This window comes from Megascapheus bottae, chromosome 8, assembly GCF_031878675.1.
Source record: "Megascapheus bottae isolate mThoBot1 chromosome 8, mThoBot2.hap1, whole genome shotgun sequence".
Classification (NCBI taxonomy): Eukaryota; Metazoa; Chordata; class Mammalia; order Rodentia; family Geomyidae; genus Megascapheus; species Megascapheus bottae.
The window spans coordinates 48,249,849-48,276,539 of NC_143516.1; the positions used below are offsets into that span (position 1 = coordinate 48,249,849).

Below are 26,691 nucleotides of genomic sequence, written 5' to 3' on the forward strand. Positions count from 1 at the left end.
TTTGACATTGAATATACCACCACTGTTTTATTTGAATTCTGTGCAGGGAAGGGCTGACAGAGAAGGAAACGTGTCTACTGTTTGTGATCACTCAACTTTACCCCAGGGCGGGGGGGGGGGAGATGCTCACTAAGTAACACAAGGAGTGTCACTACTCTTCTGTCACAGATGATTTCCTGGATTTCAGAACAAGGTCTTTAACGGATAAAGAAAGTTCTTGAAGCTCTTTACGAGTAGTATTGGTGACATCTTGCTGTTCTTTGTCTAACTCATCATTTGATGGATCATCTCCTTGCCCAGTCTTCTTGTTTTGACTGATTAACTGCTTTACAACCAAACCTTGATACTTTACCAGAAGAGTGTGCTGGTCCTATGAAGAGACAGGAGAAGAAAAGTCATTAATGGAATTCAAGTTTCTATTGAATGGATAATGTAAAGTATATCGAAGATTTCATCTTTATTAAACAATGGGCAGCTATGTTGAAAGCTGAATCTAACAAGATCCCTGATAACCAGCAATTGATAGACTAGGGGGAACGTCTATGCAGATCACTTTACGGTGACTAATGTAAAGATCACTTTACGGTGATTAAAGATCACTTTACGGTGACTAATGTAAGCTTTATCAGCCAAAACAAGGCAACAGGAGGTCCAAAAAAGGCAAATTATATTGCCCTCCTTGAGGAATTAGGTTTCTGAGAAGAATTTGTACACAGTAAGGCATCTGAACTAGTCTTTGAAGAATATGCTAAAATCAGACAAACTGAAAAGTAAGACATTCTTCTGTCGTTTTTGAAAGTATTAGCATGGATTTTAAGAATTTTTAGAAGATTCCTAACAGCCATGCTAAACATGAAAAATCAGTTTCCTAATTCATTGTTCACATTTTTGGAAGTAAAGAGATAATGTTAATGCTTTCTATTTGAGTGTTGACAATGACTCATACGTACCCACTTAAAATATTTAAAGTTGAAAAGCTTTGAAAATTTCAAATATACTGAAATTGTAATACCTCTGGAATCCTGTGATTAAGAAAAGCAATGATCTGTGGAACACATCTTCCAGGTGCATGGAGCATGCTGTGGGTTGAGAATTGAAATAACAGGACTGATGTGAGGTGCAAAATAAGAGCAGGGTCTTCTGTGACTTTCAGCTGTTCAGCCAGTGCTTGTCGATGCTGGAATAGTATTTGCCTAAAACAAAACAACACATACATAGAAAGAAGCAATTTAAAATCTGCTCACAAAATTCAGTTCTTTCCTTTTGCACTCTAATTTTCTTCTATAGTTTCCTGAGTTTAATAATCTACTTGAACAATGTTCAAGAAGCAGTCTACTCACTATCTTACAATGTAACTGTAACCCCTCTATGCATAACTGATAATAAATAAAATTAAAAAAACAATAATCTACTTCCATAATAAAATTTTGTGGATTTTTTGTACATATTTATGGATTTTCAACACAATTATAAACATATACTATTTATTAATATTTATACAAACATGCAAATATCTATATACCCTATATAAATATGCACATATAAAATATATACATATATAACTTTACATGGATAGATTAATATGATAAAAATTATAGAAAATGCTATAAAGTAGGAACTCAAAGTATAATTTTTGTTTTAAGTTGCTAGGGATCAAACAGAACTATGTTGATTTAAATAAGCTTTGCTATAAGGAAGGTCCTGGAGCCACTAAACATTTCCAGGCTTAATCATCTATGGAATTAAGAAACTCTGCTATTTGCTATGTTAGCAAGAGGGTCAGAGCAAATATCTAATTATATTAAGACTTTGAATATACTTGAAGGTCTACAGATATTTAAATATACTTCTCTTTGCAACATTCCGACAGTCATATTCAAATTTCAACTAAGAAATTCCCCATAAATGAATATTATTAACAGATTAATTCAATGTTACCTTTCTCTTTTCTTGTCTCCTTTTTTCACCATAATATCACAAGCTTCTGATGCAGAATCCAGACAAGACAGAAAGTCTTCTATGCTCTAGAAAGATATTTACTGTAATTGATATTTTTATATAAGTATCTAAGGAAATATAGCTGTTGAATACTGCTGTGAAGTCTTACACAGTTTTGTAAAGGTCATTTGGCATTAAACTAGAAGTTGTAATTGAGGACAAAAAATGGCAAAATGCATCCAGCTTTTCCTCTTTTTTTTTACCTTTGAAAGTAGCTGGGAGCAGAATATGTTTTAGCAATTATTCTGATAAAAATCATCAGAATACAAAGTTCTAAGGAGAATCTACTTACTTTTTCATTAAGAGAGTTGTGGAGTTTTGTGAGAGCTACTTTGGTTTCTTCTGACAATTTACTTAAAATTTTTTTTCTTACCTATAAAGAAAACAATTGTTTTGGCTAAATTACACATATAAAATCAAACAAAAACTCAATATATTTACTACTATAATACTAAACAGAATTTATCATGCTTTTGAATACTAGATCTTAAACTAGGGATGAAAATATTCTACTTGCATTCCAAAATCAGAAAGGTAGCCAAGTTAGCTAAAAAGGCTAACAGTCCTACTCCAGTAATAGAAGAGGAAGACTAGAATGGCTTTGTGGGAAGCACAATATTGGGGTGAGAGGGGGCTCCTTCTCTTTTGACTGGGGTGGGAAGAAAGTACTTTTCCCTGGGCAGTGCCAGCTAAGAAGAATCTTACTCACAGAACTCAGGGAGGCTTGTAGGGTGGGGCCTAGGATCTTGTTCCATGACTAAGTTGCTTTTCACACTATGATATGAGGAGGCTTCAGACCTCTCTCCACGTCTATGTGCCTTGCGATGTTTGCTGGCATTCTGGACCAGTCAAGTAGTTCCTTCTGGTGCAAAGTTTTGGGAAATGGCCTTCTGAAATGGCTCGACAGCAACACCCTAGGGTACCACGGTGTCTGGCAAGACTAGGGTCGCACAGCGCCTTTTTATCCTACTGTATATGAATCCTATTGTAGTCTTTAAGGGAATGGACAAACTACCTCTATTTCATTTATTTATTTATTTATTGCTTGCCAGTCCTGGAGCTGGATGGCAGGACCTGAGCACTATCCTTGGGCTTTTACTTATCATTATTTAATTTTTTAATTTTTTTTTTATTTTTGCCAGTCCTGGGGCTTGAACTCAGGGCCTGGGCACTGTCCTTGGACTTTGTTTTGTTCAAGGTTAGCACTCTGCCACTTGAGCCACAGCACCACTTCTGGATTTTTCTATGTATGTAGTACCGGGAATCAAACCCAGGGCTTCATGTATGCTAGGCGAGCACTCTACTACTAGGCCAAATTCACAGCCTCCTTGGGCTTTTTAAAGACTAGCACTCTATCACTTGAGCTACTGCACCATTTCTGGCTTTTTCTATATATGTGGTACCGAGCATTCTAAGCTAGGTCTTCATGAATGCTAGGCAAGCACTCTACCACTAGGCCAAACCACGATAAACTGCCTTGATTTCCTAACAGCAGATGTTAGGCAAAAAAGAAGGAAACACAGAAACTTTCACACAGATGTAGACTTATTATTGCTCAAGCTGAAAGAGACAATGGCCAGTACACTCAGGAGTAAGAGAGGAGTTATACAAAACTAAACATCACCAAAAAAACAATACATGTCACTTGATGGCCAGAAACCTTAGTTTCCTAGAAAAGAATTAAGCATCTTTACTCTTAGTACACTGGTCATACTATTATTCCTATGGCCAACTATATATACTTTTTTGTTGTACTTGAATTACAATCTTTTAGTCTGACTCAAGGGATAAAAGCCCTGGCTAGCCAGCACAATGCTTTGAATTCAAAGCCCAGTACTGAAAAAGAACTCTTTCCTATATTCCATTTTCCTTTAAAACTAATTCAAGCAAGAGAAAATAAAATGTGCTGACTCAAGACAATCCAATAGCAGCAAATCAGAACATACTTCACTTGTAATGGTTGCAGGGTCATCCACCGCCATCATCAAATCTGAGGCTAAGAAGTTGAAAATGAGGTTAGTGATATCAGTACACACTGTCTTCAGCAAGTGCTTGGAAAGAGCAGACTGAGTGTCATCTGGAAAAAAAAAGCACTTTGTTAAGACTAACCTAACTTCCTTCTATAAATACAAGAAGCTATGATAAAACGGCATTAAATGTACCTGCAAAATACTTCATCCCTTTTTCAAACAATCTAATATTATTGTATAGATTTGAAACCTCTTCTTGTAAGTCTTTGATTGTGCGTTTTCTGCCAGCTCCAGAAGCAGAAGTTGAAGACATGAACACTGAACGTACCACCTCGAGATATGCTTTATTAAGAGGTCTGTATACAAGATAAATGAAGTTGATTAAAAATGCATGAGGTTTATGTAGGTAAGAAATTTTACTTCTATTGAAATAAGGCTTAAGAAAAGGCATCTATTTTTCAAGCATATAAAATTAATTTGGAGAAGAGTTCATGAAAAATTTGTTTTCTGACTCTAGGAATTATAACTCAAATGGATTATTTTTCTTAAAGTATCCAAAGATATTGCACCAAAAGTGACAAGAACATCAATGAAACTACACATGCAAACAGTTACATGGAAAGTTACTTGGAAAATTATAGAACTTACATCCCTGACCCATATTCAGGAACAACAACTTAAGGAATTTTTTGCCTAGACTGGTTTAGAGCCACAATGCTCCAAGGAGGTTCTTCTCTGAGTAGGCAGGAGTGGTACACCCTGATGCCCAGCTGAACTTACTCCTTTCGAGGTTATTGTGCTACTTATGTTCCATCTAAGAGTAAGCATCATTTTCTGTCAAAACAGAAAATACTCTTTTTTGGTTTTGAATATTATTTTATGCTGTCTAAGAAACAGTCAGTGATTAGGTCTGGTGCTTGTCTCCCCAACCAAGATTTGTGACGGAGCAATAGCAGCAAACATACCAGTGGTTCTCAGTTGTTAGTTTGCATACTACTTTAACCAAAACACTTTTACAATGCTCAACTAAACTGCCTCTGTAGGCAAAGAAAGTCAGAGATCTTGTGGCTAGATTAATGTCAAAGCTTTGAAACAAAAATATCTAAAATGTATGTACTTAATAACCATTAAAATTCTATCAAAATGGAAAACAATGTTTTCTACTTGCTTTATTAAGTATTCAGCAAGTTCAGAAATAAACTCCTCAGATGCATCTTGTACATGTTTTCTTAAGCGATCTTCAATCTCATCCTGGAACATAAAAGTAATCTCTGGCTTCTTCTTTCCTATTACAAACAAGGCAGTGTGGGGAGAGAAAGAGATACATAAAAAACCTCAGTCAATAAGGTACTATATTTAATAAGTGGTAATTTATTCATAAGCTATAATAAACTGTCATATTCATTTCATATCAATATCACTAATGTCCAATAATAGCCAAAAAATAAATGTAAAAACTAGGCTATAATAAAATTCCTTTTAAGTGATCAGCTTTAACTTCATTTACAAATTATTCTTTTCTACAAGTGCATCTGAAAATAAGAAAGCAAATTTTTCCCTTTGTTTTCATTTGGATGACACAAATAGCACAGGTATTAAAACAACCACGTAACAAAAGTATCCTTTAGAATAAGACAATTTGTTAAGACAATGGATACTGAATAGAATTTCTTTCATTGTAAATGTGATTATTTATTAAAAGGTACAAAATGGTAATAGAATTTTTAAGCTAAAATTTGTCCTTTTAGGAGGCACTGATGAAAAAAGTAAGGACAATATTTTAGAAGAAGTAAGGACAATAGATTTTTGCTTTTATAAAATTATTTCTATTTTAAAAAAAGGGATGCAACTAAATAGTGGAAATTATTAGTAGAAATATCATGCCTCCCCATTGAGTGTAGGTTGCAAAGAAAGTCAGCAATATTCCCATTAAAATTTATACAGTTATGCTTTCTAAATAAGCAATTATTTCCATTCTTCAAGTGAAAGAATAGCTTTAAATATTTTAAAGTCACTTTTCAGTATGAATGGAGAACTAAGCAGTAGAAATCAAAGCTTTAGAGTAGAAATCCAAGTACTATTCTTTCCTGAGATATGCTTCTTTAATCCTAACGTTCACAATAAATAGTGTGGCTTCACTGTTTACCTCATATATGCCTTTTGCCTATTATTAAACAACTTATTTAAAAAGCACTCAAATTTTGGGGTAAATAATCTATACATACACACACAACAAATCACATGTTCCATTTTAGATCACAGATACTGGTAAAAATGTCTCTTTAAACCTCTACCCTGAATATACCTGAGAAATAGGAAAACTAATTTATTTATATACATACACACACACAAAAACTAAAGAAAAAATTTAAACACACAGGGGACCATCTCATCACTAAGTGAAATAAGGCTAACTAGAGCACATAGTTTTTACAAAGAAATTTTCCTTTACATAGTACTATTTTATGTGTATCAAGTAAAGTAGCTATTTCAACTTTTCTTCGGACATTTTAAAGACAGAACTTAAAAAAAAGTGCTATACTGCAAATAATTGTGCATTACCATGTCACAATATTTGATATTTTCATCTCCTAGCTATAACTCATATATAATAAATTCTGTGGAAGAAGAAACATAAACTCATACAATGATCATTTGGAGTTTAGTTAAAAAAAAACCAAAACTTGTTGATTCTAAAAGCCATATGATGAGTGATTGTTGTCCTTAATGTTCTATGTTATCTCTCATCTCTTTTGCTGTCCCTTGGTTACCTCATAGTGTTACAGTTATCTGATATATTGGATATTTGTTTATCTGGTCATTTGAAATAGGATAGGGAAGGGGGGAAAACAAGATGAGGGCTGGGGGTGGGGGGAGGGAAATGGGGACCAAAACAGGAGAAAGCGTATCAATGTATGAGAAGTTCTATCTGGTGAATATAATGTAACCCTTCTATTAATTACAATAAAAAATATATGAAAAAAAACTAGTTGAGAACGAGAGCCATATCATAGTTTTATGAATACTTTTTTTTTTTTTTGCCAGTCCTGGGCTTGAGCTCAGGGCCTGAGCACTGTCCTTGGACTTTCTCAAGGCTAGAGCTCTACCACTTGAGCCTCAGCACCACATCGGGCTTTTTTCTATGTATGTGGTACCAAGGAATCGAACCCGGGTCTTCACGCATGCTAGGCAAGCACTTTAACCACTAGGCCAAACTCCCAGCCTATGAATACTTTTAAACAAAAATAAAACCCAAATTTATATAGAAAGACAAACTATAATGTCTCTTTCAGATTTAACATTTCTAAACACTAGAAATCTAGAAAAGAGGCAATTCTATCCCTTTAAATACAAGCAACCATGTACAAGCAACTTGTACTATTATAAAAATTACATATATATATTTATGTGTATATATATAATTATATATATATATTTATATATAAAACTCTAATCAGCTTTTCTTCTATTTATCCTTTGGCCTTTCACTCTCATGAAGTATTTCAAATCGTTCATTTGATATGAAGGATTTTGTTTTTATTTTATTTTATTTTTGCCTCTTTCAGGTCTATAAATCTATCCTCTCCGTTACAATCCTTTCTCATATTAGTCCACAAGTGCATGTTAGTTCCCTTCCTCTGAATGTGATGCTGGTCCCCTGCACAACTGGCGTGTCAGCAATCTCACCATTAGCCACTTCTTCTTTCATTCAAATCTCCTCTTTGAACTATCTACTTTTTGAAAAATGTCACGTGGGATTATCCCTGGAAGACAAAGGTAACTCATCTACATTTCATTCCTTGTTATTTATGCATGAATATCAACCTGACTTTCATGGACAGAAATATTCACCCGTCATTTACATGGCGACTTGTGGACAGAAGAGTTAGCAACACATTTGCACTTTACGCAATTATTCACAATGAATATCCAAAAGCAGCCTGGTAATTGAAATTTGAACTGTGTTGATGAGCTTTTATTTAATCTAACTGTAGTGATTGAAATAAGCGGGTACAAATACTTAACAATATACATCTTAACAAAAATACTATAAAAGGCGTGTAGAAACAAAGGAAAAGAAGCTACAAACCTGTGTGAGATGACTGAGACTCATCATCACTGTCATCATCTTTTCTTCCTTTCTTCTTGCTTTTTTTAATTTTGTATTCTCGGGCATTGCCCCCACTGCCAGCTCTCACACTTCCACTACCCTCTGGTATGAATGACATTAGTTAGTCATTTAGAAAATGATGACTCTATATTGCTGTATTTAACTTTAAGCAGAAAAATAAAAAGCAAAATAATTAAATGTTTTATTATTTTTAAAGCTTGGGACTTCATTAAAATAAACAAATCATCAGAAATCTATCTTTCCAATATCATCTTACTTCTGTAGTTGTGATGGTCTTTTCTTCGCTAAATCCATTCCTTTACCTTTTCTTTTTGTCTCCTCAAAAGACACATACTTCATTTGCTTATTTATTCCATCCTAGATTTTTCCACTAGTATAATGTTACAATTCTATTTGATTTATACAGAGGAGACATCCTGACTCATCCACCACTCAACCTGCTCATGAATTTCTTCAAGCCAAGGAGCATATCACAATGTTTGTATATTGGGGATACAGCAGTGTTTTAAACATAATATAGCACTCTATAAATGTTAACCACAAACACTAATTAGAAAAATGTCTATAGAAAAATACCATTAATAATAACTAAACTTTTGTTAAGACTTAACAAAAAGCCCTGTAAATTATGAAACAAATTCGTTTACTGAGGTATTTCTCTATTATTTACATCAAAGACACTAATTCTATGAAATAAAATACCTTAATGCATTATGAACACTGAAACATTGAAACTATTTTTCTTCAAAAAGACTTTTTTGTAAAATAAAATTATTTTAATAAGCTGAAGATCTTTTTTCTAGTTTCTTATAGAACTCCCTCAGATTTCATCATATTGTGCAATCTATTTACCCTTTGCTTTTATTATGGAAGAAAATACAATTTTTTTTTCCAGGCCTGGGGCTTGAACTCAGGGCCTGAGCACTGTCTTTGGGCTTTCTCAAGGATAGAGCTCTACTTCTAGAGCCATAACACCACTTCCAGCTTTTTCTATGTATGTGGTACCAGGGAATCAAACATGAGTCTTCGTACATGCTAGGCAAGCGATCTACCAAAGCCTGGACCGCAAAATACTATTTTTAAAAGCACATACCTAAAGTGAATGTGCTCTAACATTTAGCCATGTTTCCTATGAAAGGACATTAATTTTTGACATGATTCCAGACTCTACAGATAAACTTTTGCAAAGCAATAGTAATTTTCACTGAGAACAAAATACCATATGACCCATAAAATTCAGAAAGAAACAGATAAGTTATGCTGACATATCATCAAGTAATTAAGGTGCATTTTAACTATGTTATCAATTCACAGAATAAAATGTGGTGAATGATAATAAGATAAAAATATCATAAAATAAGTACTGCTAGAATGAACTACTAAGTTATCATTTCCTAGAAGAACTAAGAAAAATTAAAAAACACCATTGCAAGATTTTGCAGAATTTTTGAAGGAATGAAACTATTTCAAAGAAATTATCTCATATTGTTACAGTATTTCACCAGGTTATCTGATATATTGTATATATGTGTATTTAGTTATTCCGAGATGAGGGATGAGGATGGGGTGAGGGAAATGGGGACCAAGACATGAGAAAGGGTATCAATGTATGTGAAGTGATGCACCTTCAATCTGGTGAATATAATGTAACCCTTCTATTAATTACAATAAAAAATATAGGAATAAAATAGTGAATTTCCATGAGAAAAGAAAAAGCTTTTTATAGTATAAACTCAATGTATCTGTATATGGTTAATAAAAAACGCATATATCAATTTTTATCACTGACATAGTATTAAAACTTATTCCTACATGTAAGGTATGAAAAATACATGTAATACAAGTTTCCAGTTTACAAGTATTACTGAGAATAAATTTTCAGTGGTTTAAAGACACTAAAAGCAATGGATCGTTGTTGGAATAAGGGCTGGGAGTTTGGCCTAGTGGTAGAGTGCTTGCCTACCATGCACAAAGACCTGGGTTCGATTTCTTGGCACCCATACATAGAAAATAGCTGGAAAAGGTGCTGAGGTTCAAGTGGTAGAACTCTAGGGTTGAGAAGTCCAAGGACAGAGCTCAGGCCCTGAGCTCAAGCCCAGGACTGGCCAAAAAAAAAAACAAAAGAAAAGAAAAGAAAAGGCTTCATTGTTGGAATCACTCATTGAATAAACATTTATTACATAAAAAATATTAAATAGTGCTTTAGGTAAAAGGGTCATAACCAAAAAAGAGACTGATTTGGTTCCCAAAGAACAAAAGACACTGTAATGATAAGCCAAAGCCCCAAACTCAAGGACAAGGCTTCTATATAAGATTTAATGCAATATTTCTACCACAAATAAAAACACTTCCTTTAAATCTTTTTTATAAGCAACAATGAATTACCTGTTGCTTTCTTCCTGCGTTCATCCTTTTTATCCTTCTTATTTGTATTAACACTTTCTAAAATGGAGAATTGTTTCAGATCTTCTTCAGTGATTAAATGCACAGGATTATTTTTCATTTCCTGAAATAAAACACGTATTTTTGGTAGGCAAAAATATGCAGCTTTTCAAAAAGCATTCCATAAAAGTTGTTTGAATAATTACATTCCAATTTTTCAAATTTCCTTGTTAGCTAATAAATATAAAACTTTGTTTACCACTCTAAATCTGTTTCATCTTGCTAAAAAAAAAAAAGCTGCCAGGCACTGGTGGCTCATGCCTGTAATCCTAGCTACTCAGGAGGCTGAGATGTAAAGATCACAATTCAATGACAGCCTGGGCAGGAAAGTCTGCAAGACTCTTATCTCCAATTAACCACCATAAAAATGGAAATGGCACTGTGGCTCTGGGGGTAGAGTGCTAACCTTGAGCTGAGGCTCAGTGACAGCACCCAGGCAGAGATCCAGTTCTATGACATAAATAAGAAAATAAAATAAATAAATAAATAAATAAATAAATAAAATTAGCTTTTTGTACCTACTGTCAGGTTAGAAAGTCTATTACCTGCAGAGCCATTTGCCCCTTGTTTTTTTTTGAGACCCCCAAGACCAGTGATACTTGATAAAACTATTTTTCCTTTGAGTTCTTCCTTTCTCCTTCTCTCTCATTCCCCTTCCCTCTCCCTCTCCCTTTGGTCCTGGGCACTTTTCCTTGAGCTTTTTCGTTCAAGGATAGTTTCACTTCTGAGTTTTACGTTTTTAACTGGAGATAAGAGTCTTAGGGCTCTTCCTGCCTGGGATTAGCTTCCAATTGAGATCCTCAGACCTTAGCCTCCTAAGTAGCTAGGCTGACAGTTGTGAGCTCTCACCACCTGGCTGGATTAATTCCTGAAGCATTTGCTATTTTTATTTGTTTGTTTATTTGTGTTAACAACTATTTTCAAGCTCAAAGACTGGTTCTTTTTCATGAGAAAAGGTTCAATAACAAAAGCATATTTTCATAATAATGTTATCGTTCCTTTTTTTATTTCATTTTGTTTGCCCAAAGGAAAATGCTTAGAATGTTGACAGTTTAAGTAACAAAATTGGTAGCTAATGTATTATTTTGTATATATACACAATATATATGTGTGTATATACATACAAAAGATATATATATATATCCCTTAGTTGTATTCATCCTCTTTAGAGTGAATATCATCATCTTTTCTTTGAATATAAATGGAGCTCTACTTGTCCAAAGGCATAAAGAATAAACATGCTTAAACTAAGATTTACTCATATTAGATCTATAAGGTTTCTATTTTTTTCTGTTCATCAGGACAAGTTCATTCTTATACTATTATATAATGGGAAAGGTGTGAAGCTAAATAAACATTAGTTATATATTCAATAAGCCTGTATAAAACTAGGTTCTATGATGAGATGATGTTATTCAACAGAAATATAAAATAGACAAAGATAAGTCTGACATTATTTCTATTCCAAATAGTTTTACAGCAGTTGTGCTAAAACTAATTGTTTTGTTTGAAACAGACTCTCAGTACGCGGCCCAGGCTGGATGTGAGTTGCCTTTTCTCAAGCTGTAGAATGCTGAGATTGAGGCATGTCCCAAACAATTTTGATAGCAAAAGAATTTCTCTTCTACTTATCTATCCAAACTAGAAAAAAAAAAAGATGCTCTGTTACAATTACTAAATACTTGTGTGTACATACCTTAGGCTATGTAAAAGCCTCATCATTTTCCTGAGCTACTCAATGCATGAAAGAAATTCAGTTGTATTTATATAGATACTGCTATGTTCATTTCAGTGTTTTTTGTTTGTCTGGTTTTGTTTTGTTTTTTTTGCCAGTCCTGGGGATTGAACTCTGGGCCTGAGCACTGTCCTTGGGCTTTTCCCTTAAGGCTAGAACTCTGCCACCTGAGCCACAACATCATTTCTAGCTTTTTCTATGTATGTGATACCAAGGAATCGAACCTGGGTCTTCGTGCATGCTACACGAGTACACACGAGTACTCTACCACTAGGCCAAACTCCCGGCCCCATTGCAGTGTTTTAAAGTGGGATCAATAGCCTCGGGTGACTTAAGTATATAATTTTAGCTGGACAAAGCTGTACATGCTTATAATCCCTGTTACTTGGTAAGGAGGAATAGTTAGGAAGATCAAGGCCTAAGGCCAGGCTCTGGCAAAAACAAGAGCAGCTATGGAAAAAATAAAGTACCAAGAGCCTGAGGCATAGCTCTACCCAGTAGAGCACCTGCACTGTAAGGCTGTGAGCTGAAAACTCAATTCTGAAAAAAAAAAAAAGTGTAAAATCTCATTTCTGTGATTTTTAACTTATAAGGTATATAAGTTCTAGCATATGTTCTAACAAAAATGTAAAGGAAAAATTAACATGCGTGAAAGAAAATAAATAAGAATAATTAAAGGAAAATGAGTTTTCATAGAAAGTATTTGTTTTCGGCTAGACTGCTTATGCCATTTTTTAAAAGACATCAGTTGACTGTAAAAATTCTTTTAAAGTAGGTGTAGGAAAGAAAATCTGGATTACCTTTTCAGCTTTCTGGTGCATCAGTTCAGTGAACTGATCTATACAGTCAGTTATAAATTTTTCACTGACTACAACGGTATCACTAAAGACTGTAGCTGAAGGCTGTTTGCTGAATAGTCTCATCACCTGCTGAAGCAACATTGAAGCATCTTCAACTGATATAGAACTGGGAAGCAGGGGCTAGAGTTATAAACAAAAAAATTAAGTTATAAGGCCATGTAATACAGATTGTCATATGTATAAAATATGCAAATAGGTTTAAGGACATATGTATATAAATACGACACATATGTAAGCATGTATGCATATTAGTATGCTCTCATGTGGCTTTCATAACCATAATTACTGTGATAATTTCCAAATGATATTTCAGATTTCATCATCATGCTCAGATTGGGAATCATAACCTATTTCCTATCTAATTTCTCTACTTGTAAGGCATCACAAACTGTCCAAAATGGCACCAAGACCTACAAATCACATCCAGTTCCTCTCTCTTGTAAATGTACATACAGCCCCCAGTAAGGTCTGAAAATTTTGCTACAAAATACATTTCCTGTGGCCGGGAGCTTGGGCTAGTGGTACAGTGCTTGCCTAACATGCACAAAGACCCAGATTCAATTCCTTGGCACTAAATACATAGAAAAAAAAAGCCAAAAGTGGTGCTGTGGCTCAACACCATTTGTGGCTTTTTTCTATGTATGTGGTACTGAGGAAGACCTGGGTCTTCATGCATGCGAGGCAAGCACTCTACCACTAGGCCAAACTCCACCCTCACCCCTTTATCTTTATCTACACTTTTCTTTTAGTGTAATGGAAGGCCTGAGTACAGTGAACACTGAAGTAAAACACTACCAGGATCAAAGTAGCTTATGTTAATGTATTAACAGAGATTACTAGATAAGAAATAAATTCTACAGAAGGCTCAACACCAGCAGAGGTCTACATGCTTAGATAAAATGTGAAAAGTCTCATCAAGGTTCATATCAGGATTGATAGGAACTTACATTTTTTTCTTGTTTAAGATTAACTGAATTCTGTGTATTGATAATACACATGAAAAAAGGTTATTTCAAAAACTAGAATGACCTTATATTTATAATAATTAACATTAATGTTTTAACAATGACTGCTGGCAATTACCTCTAAAGCCAAAATTATTTTTGTGTATATCCTAGCTTCCCAAATGGCAACATATTAGCAAAATTCATTTTGTCATTGGTTTAAAGAAGAAATAAGATAAAACATACTGAAATATCAACCCAGGTTCCAGAGCTGATGGCTTCCTCCACTGATGCTTCTACCTGATCCACAAGTCCTTGACCAACACAAGCTGCCTTCAAAAACAAGAGCTGTGTAGTCTTATACCTTTTCTTTATGTAAGTTACAGCATCTGGGATTCCAAGTCTGGACAGAGCATCAAATTCTAGGAATATATCACAAAGTTGGAGAACTGTCAGCCACTCTCATTTTTTAGAAATCTTAGAATAAGTTAAGTCCGAATAAAACCTATGTGTTGATTGTAAAGGTACTGCATTTTAGGTTATTTTAGGAATAAAATACAGAGCTGTTCCCCAGTTATCTTCTCCAATTTTTCTCACTATAAGTCTTTATTAGAAAAATTGGTACTTTCTGAATACCAGCTGTTTGCTCTCCTCTCTAAGAGCTGAAGGAAAACATGAGACTACAGAGCCATCAAATGAAATAGGGGTTGAGAAAGTAATTATTTTAAGAAATAAAGTGAAATTAATTTCGATTGTGGTTAAAATAATGCTATTTCTTTTTAAAATGTTGACAAGAACAAAGTAATTATCTAGTCTCAATTAACTACAAAAGTTTTAGCACAAAACAATCCTCACATGTACAGACAAAACAGTTACTGAAGATATCTACCTCTTTACTACCACCTTCATCCAAAATAATCATACCTAAGAAAATGGGTTACAACAATGTTTTAGCAGATCTTCAGTTGAAGAAACAAAAATAGGGACATCACAAGAGATGAAGAGAACATAAATAGGGTAAGTATCTTAGCACATTGTTACAGGTTTCTCACTGACAAAGTAATCTGCTATACAGTTATAAAGTTGATCAAACTAAGTGATAATTATTTTAATGACTAAATTTAGTTAATCTACTTTATTCAAATGATGGTCAGAATCTCAAACACAACTTGAAATAACCTCAATGTTTCAGAAGTATAAGGCGATTGATAAAAATGAGCATTGAAAAGTTGACAGTCAAAGTATTCTGAAGAGGAAATAAGTGAAAACTGGGAAATTACATAAAATCTAGGATAAACAATCTTAGGAGCTAAAATACTTGTAGTTTATCAGTTTTATATAATGGGAACGTTATTAATAATCAATACCAGCTTTTGGCAGTTTTACATTACAGCTGGTGGAGTGATTCTGTAATTAAATTTTTATCTAAGAAACACTGAAGATTACAATGTGATTACCTCTATAAGTCTAGGGGAATAATAAGCTGGCCAATAGCAGGAAAGCAAGGTTAGTACAATATTTTCTAGGAATGTTTTAGTAACAAAAAAGAAACTACTCTTAAATCAAAATAGTTACCTAAATAGCCATTCTGTCTGAAGAAGGAATCCACCCAAGTGCTCTGAGTTCTGGAGTAGATGTCTGGGACAAACACAGCTTTGTCCTGTCTCCCACCAACCACAGTACCTCGTAATCGACCACTAGTCACAAGCTCTTCAAGCACAGCTTAAAAGAAATCCATACAAATGCAAATAGTCAGAACAGGCAGAAACTTTTAAACACACAGAACTTCTTTATTTCATAATATACCTGTTCTTCATTCTCTGAACAACTAAATTGAAATTTAAATATACATAGTATAAATCTGTGTGTGTTTGTGTGTATGTGTGTATATTATCTTAATCCTACAATTTTACCTAACACGTACATATATTTTTTTCATTTTATTTATAAATTGGTTTTCTTCTCAGTCTCTTCTTGCTAATAATTAATGCTTGGTAATATACCATATATATACATACGAGCACTCTTATATAGAAATATTCTAAAGCAGAACATATATTAGGGACATTAAGATTCAAGAATAAAACAGTAAAAAACATGAAAATAATCAGCCTATTAAGCAATGCTATAGTTTGGATGCTGGATATCCTCTAAAGGGAAGTGTACTAAAGGCTGTGTACTGAAGTCCCCAGGGAATTGGTCCTAGTAGAAGGTCTTCAGGTTGCTGTGTGACAAAGCTCTTCCTCTCCCTTTGCTCCCTGGCTTCTGAAATAAATTATTTTGTTCTTGACTATGTTATCTTGCAATACGCAATAGAGTTTTGCTCTCGGATATGTTATCTGGCAATACGCAACAGCAGTGAATTTAACAAATCTTAGACTATACACTCTAAGGCTAACTAAAAAAAAACCTGCCTGCCCCCCATTTTTCTTTCTAGGACTGAGAAGTGAAAAATCAGTAAATTGTGCATATGCATGCTAGGCAAGTACTCTACCTCTTAGTCAGAGTGACACATAATTTAAACAAAACTCACAGTAAAGAAGCTGCTCCTGAAATCCATATTTTGAAATCAAAGAATTCACTGCTGTGGGCCTGTATGGGTGAAAAAAAGGGAAAAAGGAAGGAAATGAAGAAGAGAGTGAGAACTGAAATTGATTTATTATAAAGTAATATGAGTTTTTTTTGGGGGGGGAGGGAGGAAGGTCATGGTACCTGAACTCTGGGCCTAGGCTTTGTCCCTGATCAGCTCAAGAATACAGCCCTACCTCTTGAGCCACAGGGCCACTTCCAGTTTTCTGGTGGTTAACTGGAGATAAGACTCTCATGGACTTTAGTGCCCAAGCTGGCTAGGACTGCAATCCTGAGATTGCAGCCTTTTGAGTACTTTTTTGTTTCTTTATTGTTATAAGCATGAGCCACCGTGCCCAGTTAGTGATTTCTTTTTTTTTAAAGAATTAGTTTATGAAAAACAGAAGTTTTTCAATGAAAACAAAGTTTTTACCAAATTTAAATAAACAAATAAACACATATACAATATACCAGGTAACAAAGTCAGATACTATAATAATATGAGATTAACCATTAGGAGGGAAAAATAAAGAGAAGAGAACATAGAACAACAATCATTCAAGATAAAATTCTTGTTTCCATAACCTAGAGATCCTTTCATTTAGTCTCATCCTGCATAACCTTATTTTGTTGTTATTGTTTTATACATTTGTTGTTATTGCATATACATTTATTTGTTTATTTGAAATAGGAAAGGGAAGGGAGGAAAACAAGATGAATGGCTGGGGATTGGGGGAGGGAAATGGAGACAAAAACATGAGAAGGGGTATCAATGTGTGAAAAATAATGCACTTACTATCTGGTGAATGTAACTGTAACCCCTGTATACATTACAATAATAAATAAAGGGGGACATTTATCTCAAAGACCAGCAGTTTGCAAATATACTTAACACAGCTAGTAAACTGAGCCATAAAGGCTGAAAAGGAAAAAAAAAAAAAAGAAGAAAACTACTATCTACAAACCAATTTAGCTCCAATAGATTGCTTAAGTGGGACACTATGGTGGCCAGAGTAGAGTCAGGAGACAGGACACAAACATGAAGATATATGGCATGACATAATAGAGCCTGAGCTGGTTTACGCCTTAATAGGGTTGGGTTAGGGGTCAGGGTCACAGGAAACTTAAGGCCCAGGCCTTTGACTGACAGGTTTAGTAACCTATTACCCAAATCCCCTCCCCTTCTTCCAGGGGTCCAGGCATATCCATCACCTGGGGAGCAGAGGCTTCACCTTCCCCCACCATGAAGACAAGATGCCAGATCCCACAAATCACTATGTGGCCAAGATGGTACCAGCCACACCTTATTTTCCAAGTAGGATATTAGTTTTATGTTCTTACAGGAGATTTTTTTTACAGTAATGTATAAAGGGGTTACAGTTATTTCACCAGATAGTTGGTGCATTTCTTCTCACACATTGATACCCCTTCTCATGTTTTTGTCCCCATTTCCCTCCTCCCACCCTCTCCCAACTGTCTTGTTTCCCTCCCTTCCTTTTCCTATTTCATATAAACAAATAAACATAGATACAATATACCAGGTAACACAGTCAGATATAATAACAATATGAGATTAACCAAAGGGCAACAAAAGAGAAGAGAAATAACATAGTACATTAAGAACAACAATCATACAGGATAAACCTCATTTCCATATCCTAGAGATCCTTTCATTTAGTCTCATCCTATATGACCTTATGTCCCTAGATTGTGAGCTATTGTAATCCTCTGCTAGGAGAGTTCTAGATGTATACTAATTATTACAAAGGAGGGAAACCATTAAGCCTCTAATATTTGTATATGTGTGTGTGTGTGTGCATGCTTGATGTGTTGAGGACTGACCCAAGGTTTCCACATTCAAAGGAGGGACTAAGGGACTCGGATATACTAAGATGTATGCTCAGCTTTGAACATCTTTTTATTTCTACTGGATAGATTGCCATGAGTGTATTACTTTTATAACAACTGTAATTTTCATGTATATTGTATTCCTATTCATTTTAAGCCAGTATGCTTATGACCTAATTAATGTTATTCGAAGTTTTTATTGTTTTGCATGTAATTGAAAGATTTTTTTCAAGTAATTGTAAGTTTCCAGTTTTCTGCACAAACTTGGGAAAGCTGAAATGGTTTCTGAAAATGAAATGAATACTTTCAAACCTTGCATTTGGAGGTTTTCAATGAAATTATTATTTATAAATAATTATGTGTGAAATAATTACCTTATCAAATTGTTTTATCCCAAACTTTTAGTCAGATTATCTAGAACTCATCCAGAACTCATCTAGAACTAAACCAACTAAATCAGTTCAAATGCTCTGTAAACTCTGTGCTTATCTGGTCTTCATACAGTAATTACAACTAACTTTCTCATATTTTGTATGTTTTACATTTTATTACATAAATATATCCTTACAAAGATTGCTCTTTTAAAGAAACTTATCTACGTATTTGTTAAACTTGATACTTGAAAGGTGATAATACTAAAGCTGTAAGTTTCAGATTTAAAAAAAGAAGAAAATTATCCCATTAGACTATAAGATATTCACTGTAATATAGTAGTCTTTTGAATTCTCTAGTGCCTTATTACATCCAAGGTACTTACTAATTTGTAAAATAAGAAAATTATCATTTTTGCTGCTATGTGAAAAACAATGGCTGAAGTAAAACTACCTGGAATTAAATATTGTTGTAAGGCAAAATAAAGATAGAAGTAATCAACAGATTTAATGATAATGACATTACTGCTGCTGAAGCGGCTGAAGCCAAATAGCTGGGAAGAGCAGTAACAGATTGCTGAGACAGTAAACACAGACCTTAATCGCAAGATTAAGAACCATATCAATAGGAGGTAGAGTGGAATGTGGAATACAGAGTTCACAATTCCTTTTAAAGTGAGACATATAGACATTTTTTGGTGGGTCACAAAGTCACTGAAATGACAGTGATGTCACGAGAGGAGGTAACAGAGAATATAGATTCTATATCTATTCTATGTAACATTTAGAAGGAACATGATGATTCTTCACCATTGTAGACTCTTACTTGGTAAGGATGGATCTTAAAAATCATCTGTCCCCATGTTATGACCAGGTAAATGTATATATGGTAATTATAGGTATATGCTTATATCGTAATTATGTGACAGAGCTATGAGCCCAAATTCTTCTAACTGGTATACTGCGTGGTCTTTTCATGAATCCAGGGTGACCTTAGTATAGTGATATGGACAGCAAATTTTAAATTGCATCTGCAGAAGCATTTTAGGGGGCACGAAGATGGTAAAGGTTGGTCAGGGCCCATTCTAGGATATCCCATTCCCATTAGTAGAAGCTCCTTTTCTACTGTCTAATAAATTGGAGTCCTCAGTGAGATTTTGTTTCAGACAAGAATAATCCAGCTCCTAGGGTTAAAAAAATATTAAAGCACAAGTCTCTATGTGTCAAAGCATCTCACCGGGTAATAGCACTGAACAGTCCTCGGATTCGTGCTTTATGGCGAGATACAAAGGCTTCAGTAAAAATGACTCCTCTGTTATCAAGATCAATATGCCCATTGATAATTTTGCCAAGTCGTTGAGTTAATGCCTAAGGATACAGATGAATATTTTTATTAATTTGAAAGATTAAAATTAATCATATGAATTTTTATAATTCATGTTGATGTTGTACCAATCATGTGAACAGGAAATTTCAGTAGGCAGAAATCAAAAATATATTACCTATAATAAAGGTTCAGGATATTGGAAGTTTCATTCTCTCATAGCCGAACGAACAACTTAGTCAAACTGTTTATAAGAAAAAAGCTTAGGGATCCTAATAGTTCTTGCTAATGAAGTCTATCTCTAATGCAAAATGAAAATGATTTGCCAATTTCATAGCTACAGCAGTTTCTAACGAATAGACAGCCAAGGTTGTATCAAAGTATGAAAGAAAACTCTATCCAGAACTTCATACACTAACAGAGAAAAATGTTATACTTAGATTTTTAGGGAAGCATCAGTCTTAAAAATGATCTTATCTGGGCTGGAGTTTTACTCAAAATTCAGGTACCTAAGGTCACTGACACAGTCTTGAAGATATAAATATAAGTAAAAAGACCTAAATATCAATGATGGGATATGTACTCTACAGACATAATGTTATATAGATTGATATATATCTATGACATACAAACTCTCAGCTTAATTTTATATTCTAAAATTTACATGCCAGTCATTGCATATAAAGACTCCCTTCTTGAATACTTGTTTGTTAAACATGGCATTTGAAATGTGATGTAAAAAAATCAGTGTTCATAAAAAAAAAAAAAAGATGAAGCTGGGCATGATGACTCATGCCTATAACCCTAGCTACTCAGAAGGCTGAGATCTGAGGATCAAAGTTCAAAGCCAGCTGGGGCACAAAAGGACCTGAGACTCTTATCTCCAATTAATCTCTAGAAAATGGGAAGTTGGGCTTGGCTCAAGACTAGGGCAGTAGTTAAGCTGAAGAGCTCAGGGACAGCGCCCAGGCCAAGTTCAAGCCACATGACCCACCAAAAAAAAAAAAAATAAATAAAAAAAGACGATCTTATCTGACACAGCAAGTTACCTTTATCCAGATTTGAACTGGAAGATGATCTGGTTTCAAAAGTATTTCTCCACAGCTATATGGGGTCAGATATTTATAATATAAGTCTGAATAAATTTCACATCTCAAAATCAGTTGAGGTTATTCAAAGTTACTAAATATGGAAAATGTTTGAAAATAACTGAGAATATTTGTTTGTAATGTTGAGAACAAAATAGAACTAAAAAATAGTACATAGCTGTACTTTTTTAAAGATGCATTGAAGGGCATAGCAATCATTTGGAACTGAGCCTGATTGGGTGATTTTGCTTTTTTTCTTGTTTGGTTTTTTTTGTCCTTGTTGTTTTTGTTGGTCCCTGGGGCTTGTAAGCCTGGGCACTGTCTCTGAGCTCCTTTTGCTTAAGACTAGTGCTCTACAACTTGAATCATAGCTCAACTTCGTTTTTTTTGTTGTTTTTTTTTTTTGTGTGTGTGTGTGTGATTAACTGGAGACAAGAGTCTCATGTAAAACAGAACTGAAATTCCTAAAATGGTCTGAAAAACACATCATTAATATATGTGCTACTTTAGGGAAGCTCATTCTCTTACTATAGGAGAGTAAATCAGTACTTCAAATTTATCTCACATGATAAGTTTCATAAGTTGGATTCCTTAAAGTGATTTACACTTAAAATGAAATTTTTCTGTTCCTCTAATTCAGTACATATCAAACAGAAACAATATTTATTGAATGTTTCAACTGGAGCAGAATTACTCCTTTGCTCACTGAAAAAAAGCCTATGAGAAAGCTGTAATTATTCCTACTTTACAGATATGTGACTTGAAGCACATGGCAAATGAAATATTTTTCCTAATGTCAAATAAATAAGAAGTAAAATAAGACAAATAAGAAGTGAAACATGTTTGTTAAATAGCAAACCCTATTAACCACTACTGCATCAGATAGACCTTTATGATTCTAAAATGTCAAACTACTTTAAAAACAGGAAAAAAAATACTGAAGATATGCCTGAGTTTTCAGAAAATGGAGTTGTACAGTAATTCAAGATACCTAATTCAAGTAATAACACAAACATGTAATTTAAGAGAATAAGAGATTCCTTGGTTTCTTCATTTAATAGAGTTTAGAGGAAGAGAAAAAAGAGGACATCAAAAGACAATGTTAGGGGCTGGGAGTTTGGCCTAGTGGTAGAGTGCTTGCCTAGCATGCATGAAGACCAGGGTTCGATTCCTCAGTACCATATACATAGAAAAAAGCCAGAAATGGTCCTGAGGCTAAGTGGTAGAGCTCTAGCCTTAAGAAAAGTCCAAGGACAGTGCTCAGGCCCTGAGCTCAAGCCCAGGACTGGCAAAAAAAAAAAAAAAAAAAAAAAAAAAGACAATATTACTATGGATACAAATATCTTTTGCTAATGAAGCTGCCTTGTGCATGATAGGGCAGTTCACAGGGTCCTTAACCTTCAATCACAGATGACAGTAGTAACTCTTCTGTGCTATAATCTTCAGCAGTATTCACTAAAATATAACCAGAAAGTTAAAATTATACGTACCTTGGTTAAAGATTCTGTGCTGCTGATATGAGAAGTATTAAGTCAATCTCTATATGCTTATGGTATACATGCTACTGGATCAAGAATCCTAGAACTTAATTTATTGTTTTTAGGATGTCATGGAGAATGTAATCATGTTAAATGTCTCCTCAGAGCCATCAATAGATAGGAAATACACTATACAATATACTGCTGCAGCATATATCAAGGATACTTGCAGTATACCAACCGATAAGAAGAAAATGTGGTACTTTTTTCTCTCATTAGTAGTCTTTAAAGTAATTGCTTGTTTAAAACAACAACAACATTATACTACTAAGAAATAGTACCTGTGTCAGGAAATTTCCAGGAAGGTCATAGGTTTTACACAATTCTGATATAGTTACTTGACCACTTTCTTGCAGTTTATCATTTACTTCTTCTGCTAATCGATCCAAATAGTTTCTAATATTACAAAAACAGAAAATAGGAAAAAAATGAGAACTAAGTGCTTTTCCTTTATATCCTCCATCTTTTACATTTAGGTTCTCTTGAAGCAGAGTACATCCCCAAAATAAAGACTAGAGTACGTCATTCATTGCTCACATTTTAAATATATTGTTTCCTCATCAATGCAACTAAATGATAAATTGTGCAATCATGTTTTTATTGGTGGATATTAGTCATTTTTCTTTAATATTTTTGGAACAAATCTGTTTGCAAAGTTTAATAGGAAAAAAAGCAATACTCTGTATTACTTTCATAGAAAAAAGTCAAAATTTACTTATAAGTTTGTTATTTTATATAATTAGTACTTTTTAAGTGGAATGATTCTTGTAATGAAAAGGACTCTATAAGCTCTAAATACAATGTCTACCTAGCCACAGTGAGCCTAGAATTTTTAGAAGAAAGAAATCCAAGGCCCTTTAATTATACTTACTCATCTATCAGCTGTCCCAATACTAGCTGGACATGCTTTTCTGATTTTATAATGTCACCAATTCTATTCTCAATATGAGTCAGATCCACATTAATTACCTGGAAAATAAATATTTACTAGTAATAATTTTGTACTGTTATATAAAATGGAAGGTATATATTTTAAATACTTCTTAAGAAATTTCTTAATCTTAGGTAAATTTTGAATTTATTTGCAATTTTTAAAAGCCTTTTGCTCAAAAACAAAAGATTACAGAGACTTATTGCCTATTTACTTTTTACTTGCAAAAATAACATTTTTACAAACCAGGAAAATTTTTATTAAGCAGAAAACTGTATTTTTATATAACATAATACTTCAGACAAGACTTTTGAGCTTATTATATAAAGTATACTTGACAATCACATGCACATTTTTACTTTTTAAAAATATTTTCTAATTTTTATTACTTATAACTTCTACTTACTCAAATTATAGACAAACTGAAACAAGTGATTCTTCTATCATGATTACATACAATTATATAAAATATTACATAAAATATGATACTAATATTAGTGAATAAATATTTCTGTGTGTATGTGTGTGTGCTGGTCTTTGGGCTTGACCACAGGGCCTGGGTGTTGTCTCTTGAGTGATTGTGCTCAAGACTAATGCTTTTACCACTTTAGCCACAGCTCCACTTCAGGCTTTTTGGTGGTTAATTTGAGATAAGAGACTCATGGACTCTTCTGCCAAGGCTGGCTTCAACCATAATTCATGGCTCTCAGCATTCTGAGTAGCTTCCTCCGTTAGCGGACATTTTGAAAGGTACTGAACAAATTCACAGTATAAAAAAATTGAGAAAAACAAAATCTTATAAATTTAAAATTTACCTGTTGTAGATCAACAATGTTTACTCGACCTTTAAAAAGAAGACATTAATTTTAAAGTATATTTAAGTAAGGAACAGGTAAACAGGTCAAACTTTAATAGAATTAACTTCTAATCAGTTTAAATTGACAATAATTTGTCTACATATACACACACATATACATAAACATACATACACACACATGCCATTTGCTGAGTAGGTCATTAATGCTGAAGCTACAGGCACAACAATTATGAAAAACCAAGTGACATACAAGTTGGTTTATATGTCTCTGACTTTACAAGTCAGAATTCAGCTACTAAGGCCAAAGACATAGTGACAACTAAATTAAAGATGATTATTTTTTCTGTTATTTGAAACTGAAAGGTATGTTTCTGTCAGGAAAATATTCCAAAATGCAGCTATTTTATTAATAGTCTATATAAGAAGATAAATAAAACAAATACCAAGGTTAAATGGGTAACACAGAAGTTATTGCAATAATGATTTGTTTAAAGTGCTGGATGAGGTAGTATATGTCTGCAATCCCAAGACATAGAAGGCAAAGACAAAGTAGTGACAGACAAAAATGTGAAACCCTATCTGGAAACTAAATAAAACCAAAAAGGGTTATTTGGCTCAATTCAATCCTAGTAATACCAAAAACCCCCCAAGAGGCACAAGTTGGTCTATTTTAATAGAATTGTGCTCAATTAGATCAATAGTTTGCTCAAATTAAAAAATAAAAGACAAAAAAATACTATTCTATGGGGTTGATAGTAATACGCTGGGTATAGTATCTCACCTGAGTTACCTAACTTGTAATTATGCACAAGTGTAAATAAAAAGCATGAAATACTGCGTTTAAGTTTTGAGAAACTACAATCTTTTCAACAGAAACAACCGAGAAGAAAGGTGTCCTGTAAGATATAAAAGGTCTTACTTGGTTATATGACTTCTTAAAAAAGTTTTCCGTCCAAAAATAAAGGGGAGGCAGCCAGAGTTTCCTGACAAATGACTTACCACCTCTGACATGTAGTTCATCTCTCATCTCTTTAATAATTTGGGCTGGCGTGACATACTCCTTTCCATCAAGGGTGTGAACTACTTCTAGCTGTTTCTGAGCAATTAATTTAGTCACAATCTCAATGCAGTTCCGCTCTGACAACCTAAAAAAAAATAATAATAATAATTCAGGCATATACTTGACATACTGATGATCAACACCACCAACACAAGGGCCATGAAAACAAGCCTTCCAAAAACTTTGTCTGAAAAAATCACTTTCCCATTCCAAAATGCCTTTTCTTTCATTAGTACCACCCAGAAGCGCTTGCACACTCAAGTCGTTTGCTCAATTAATAAAAGGCTTCCCTCTCATGCAGACTTCCCATGCAGACGCTTTTCCAAACCTGCTTTTAGGGACTTCAAATCTGAATAGAAAATGGGGAATACATAACTTAGGAACAGGTATACTTTTTAATTTTTTTTCTTAAATCAAATTTTTCTCTTCAAGTGTATGGGTGGCCTCAAACACGTGATGCTTATGTGTATGCACTCATATGTGTATGTGTGATATGTTGTATGACTTATATCTCTGTGTGTTCAATATTGCTCAGCAGCGATTAGTCGGGACACATCCCCCCCTCAGTTTGCTGGGCGTGTAGAAACTGTCCGGGGCCTGCAGTTCCCAGAGATGACAGGTGGCGTGGGGCCGGGCCTAGGTCGGCCGGGGTGGGCCCGAGGGGTGGGGGAGGCGGGATGGCTGCCCGGGGCACGCCGTCGCGGGGACCGAACGGCGGCGGCCAGACTCCCCACGCCCCTCCCCCGAGCTGCAGCCGGGGCCGCGGGCCTCCCCGCGGGGCCTGGGACACGCGCAGCGGCCGCTGGGGCTCGGGTCAGGGACGGCGCAGCAGCGGCCCGGGCTCGGGACCAGGCGAGACCGCGGGACCAGGGCGGAGGATCGGGAGCTCAGGCCTGGGACCACCCCGGGGGATCCACCACTGAGGATTCCACCATGGAGAGGGGAGGGTCCGGCACCTCTGCGTGGCCTCGGCGAACTGCGCCCGCTGGAAATCAGCCGCCAACCGCCGGATCTCTTCCCAAGCGTCCGCCATAGCCGCCCCGACAGCAACACGTCAGCTCCGGA

The 26,691-nt window shown here is 34.7% G+C and overlaps 1 protein-coding gene across 2 annotated transcripts; it reads right to left on the reverse strand.

The window, feature by feature from the left end:
- On the reverse strand, window positions 1-26,691 carry Ufl1 (UFM1 specific ligase 1). 2 transcript variants are annotated; one of them, XM_090338410.1, is made up of 19 exons: window positions 26,583-26,691; window positions 25,566-25,711; window positions 24,565-24,593; window positions 23,690-23,787; window positions 23,100-23,214; window positions 20,106-20,236; window positions 16,615-16,673; window positions 15,657-15,803; window positions 14,328-14,503; window positions 13,078-13,257; window positions 10,486-10,606; window positions 8,059-8,181; window positions 5,137-5,254; window positions 4,161-4,324; window positions 3,945-4,075; window positions 2,291-2,371; window positions 1,939-2,024; window positions 1,013-1,193; window positions 1-370 (listed from the first exon to the last, which is right to left on the reverse strand). In XM_090338410.1, exons 1-19 carry the CDS (start codon window positions 26,657-26,659, stop codon window positions 152-154), a joined length of 2,382 nt encoding a protein of 793 aa, XP_090194536.1. In that variant the 5' UTR covers window positions 26,660-26,691; the 3' UTR covers window positions 1-151. The 2 variants fall into 2 exon arrangements, with proteins under 2 accessions (XP_090194536.1, XP_090194537.1); XM_090338411.1 differs by lacking the exons at window positions 24,565-24,593; window positions 26,583-26,691 and having other exon boundaries at window positions 25,566-25,682.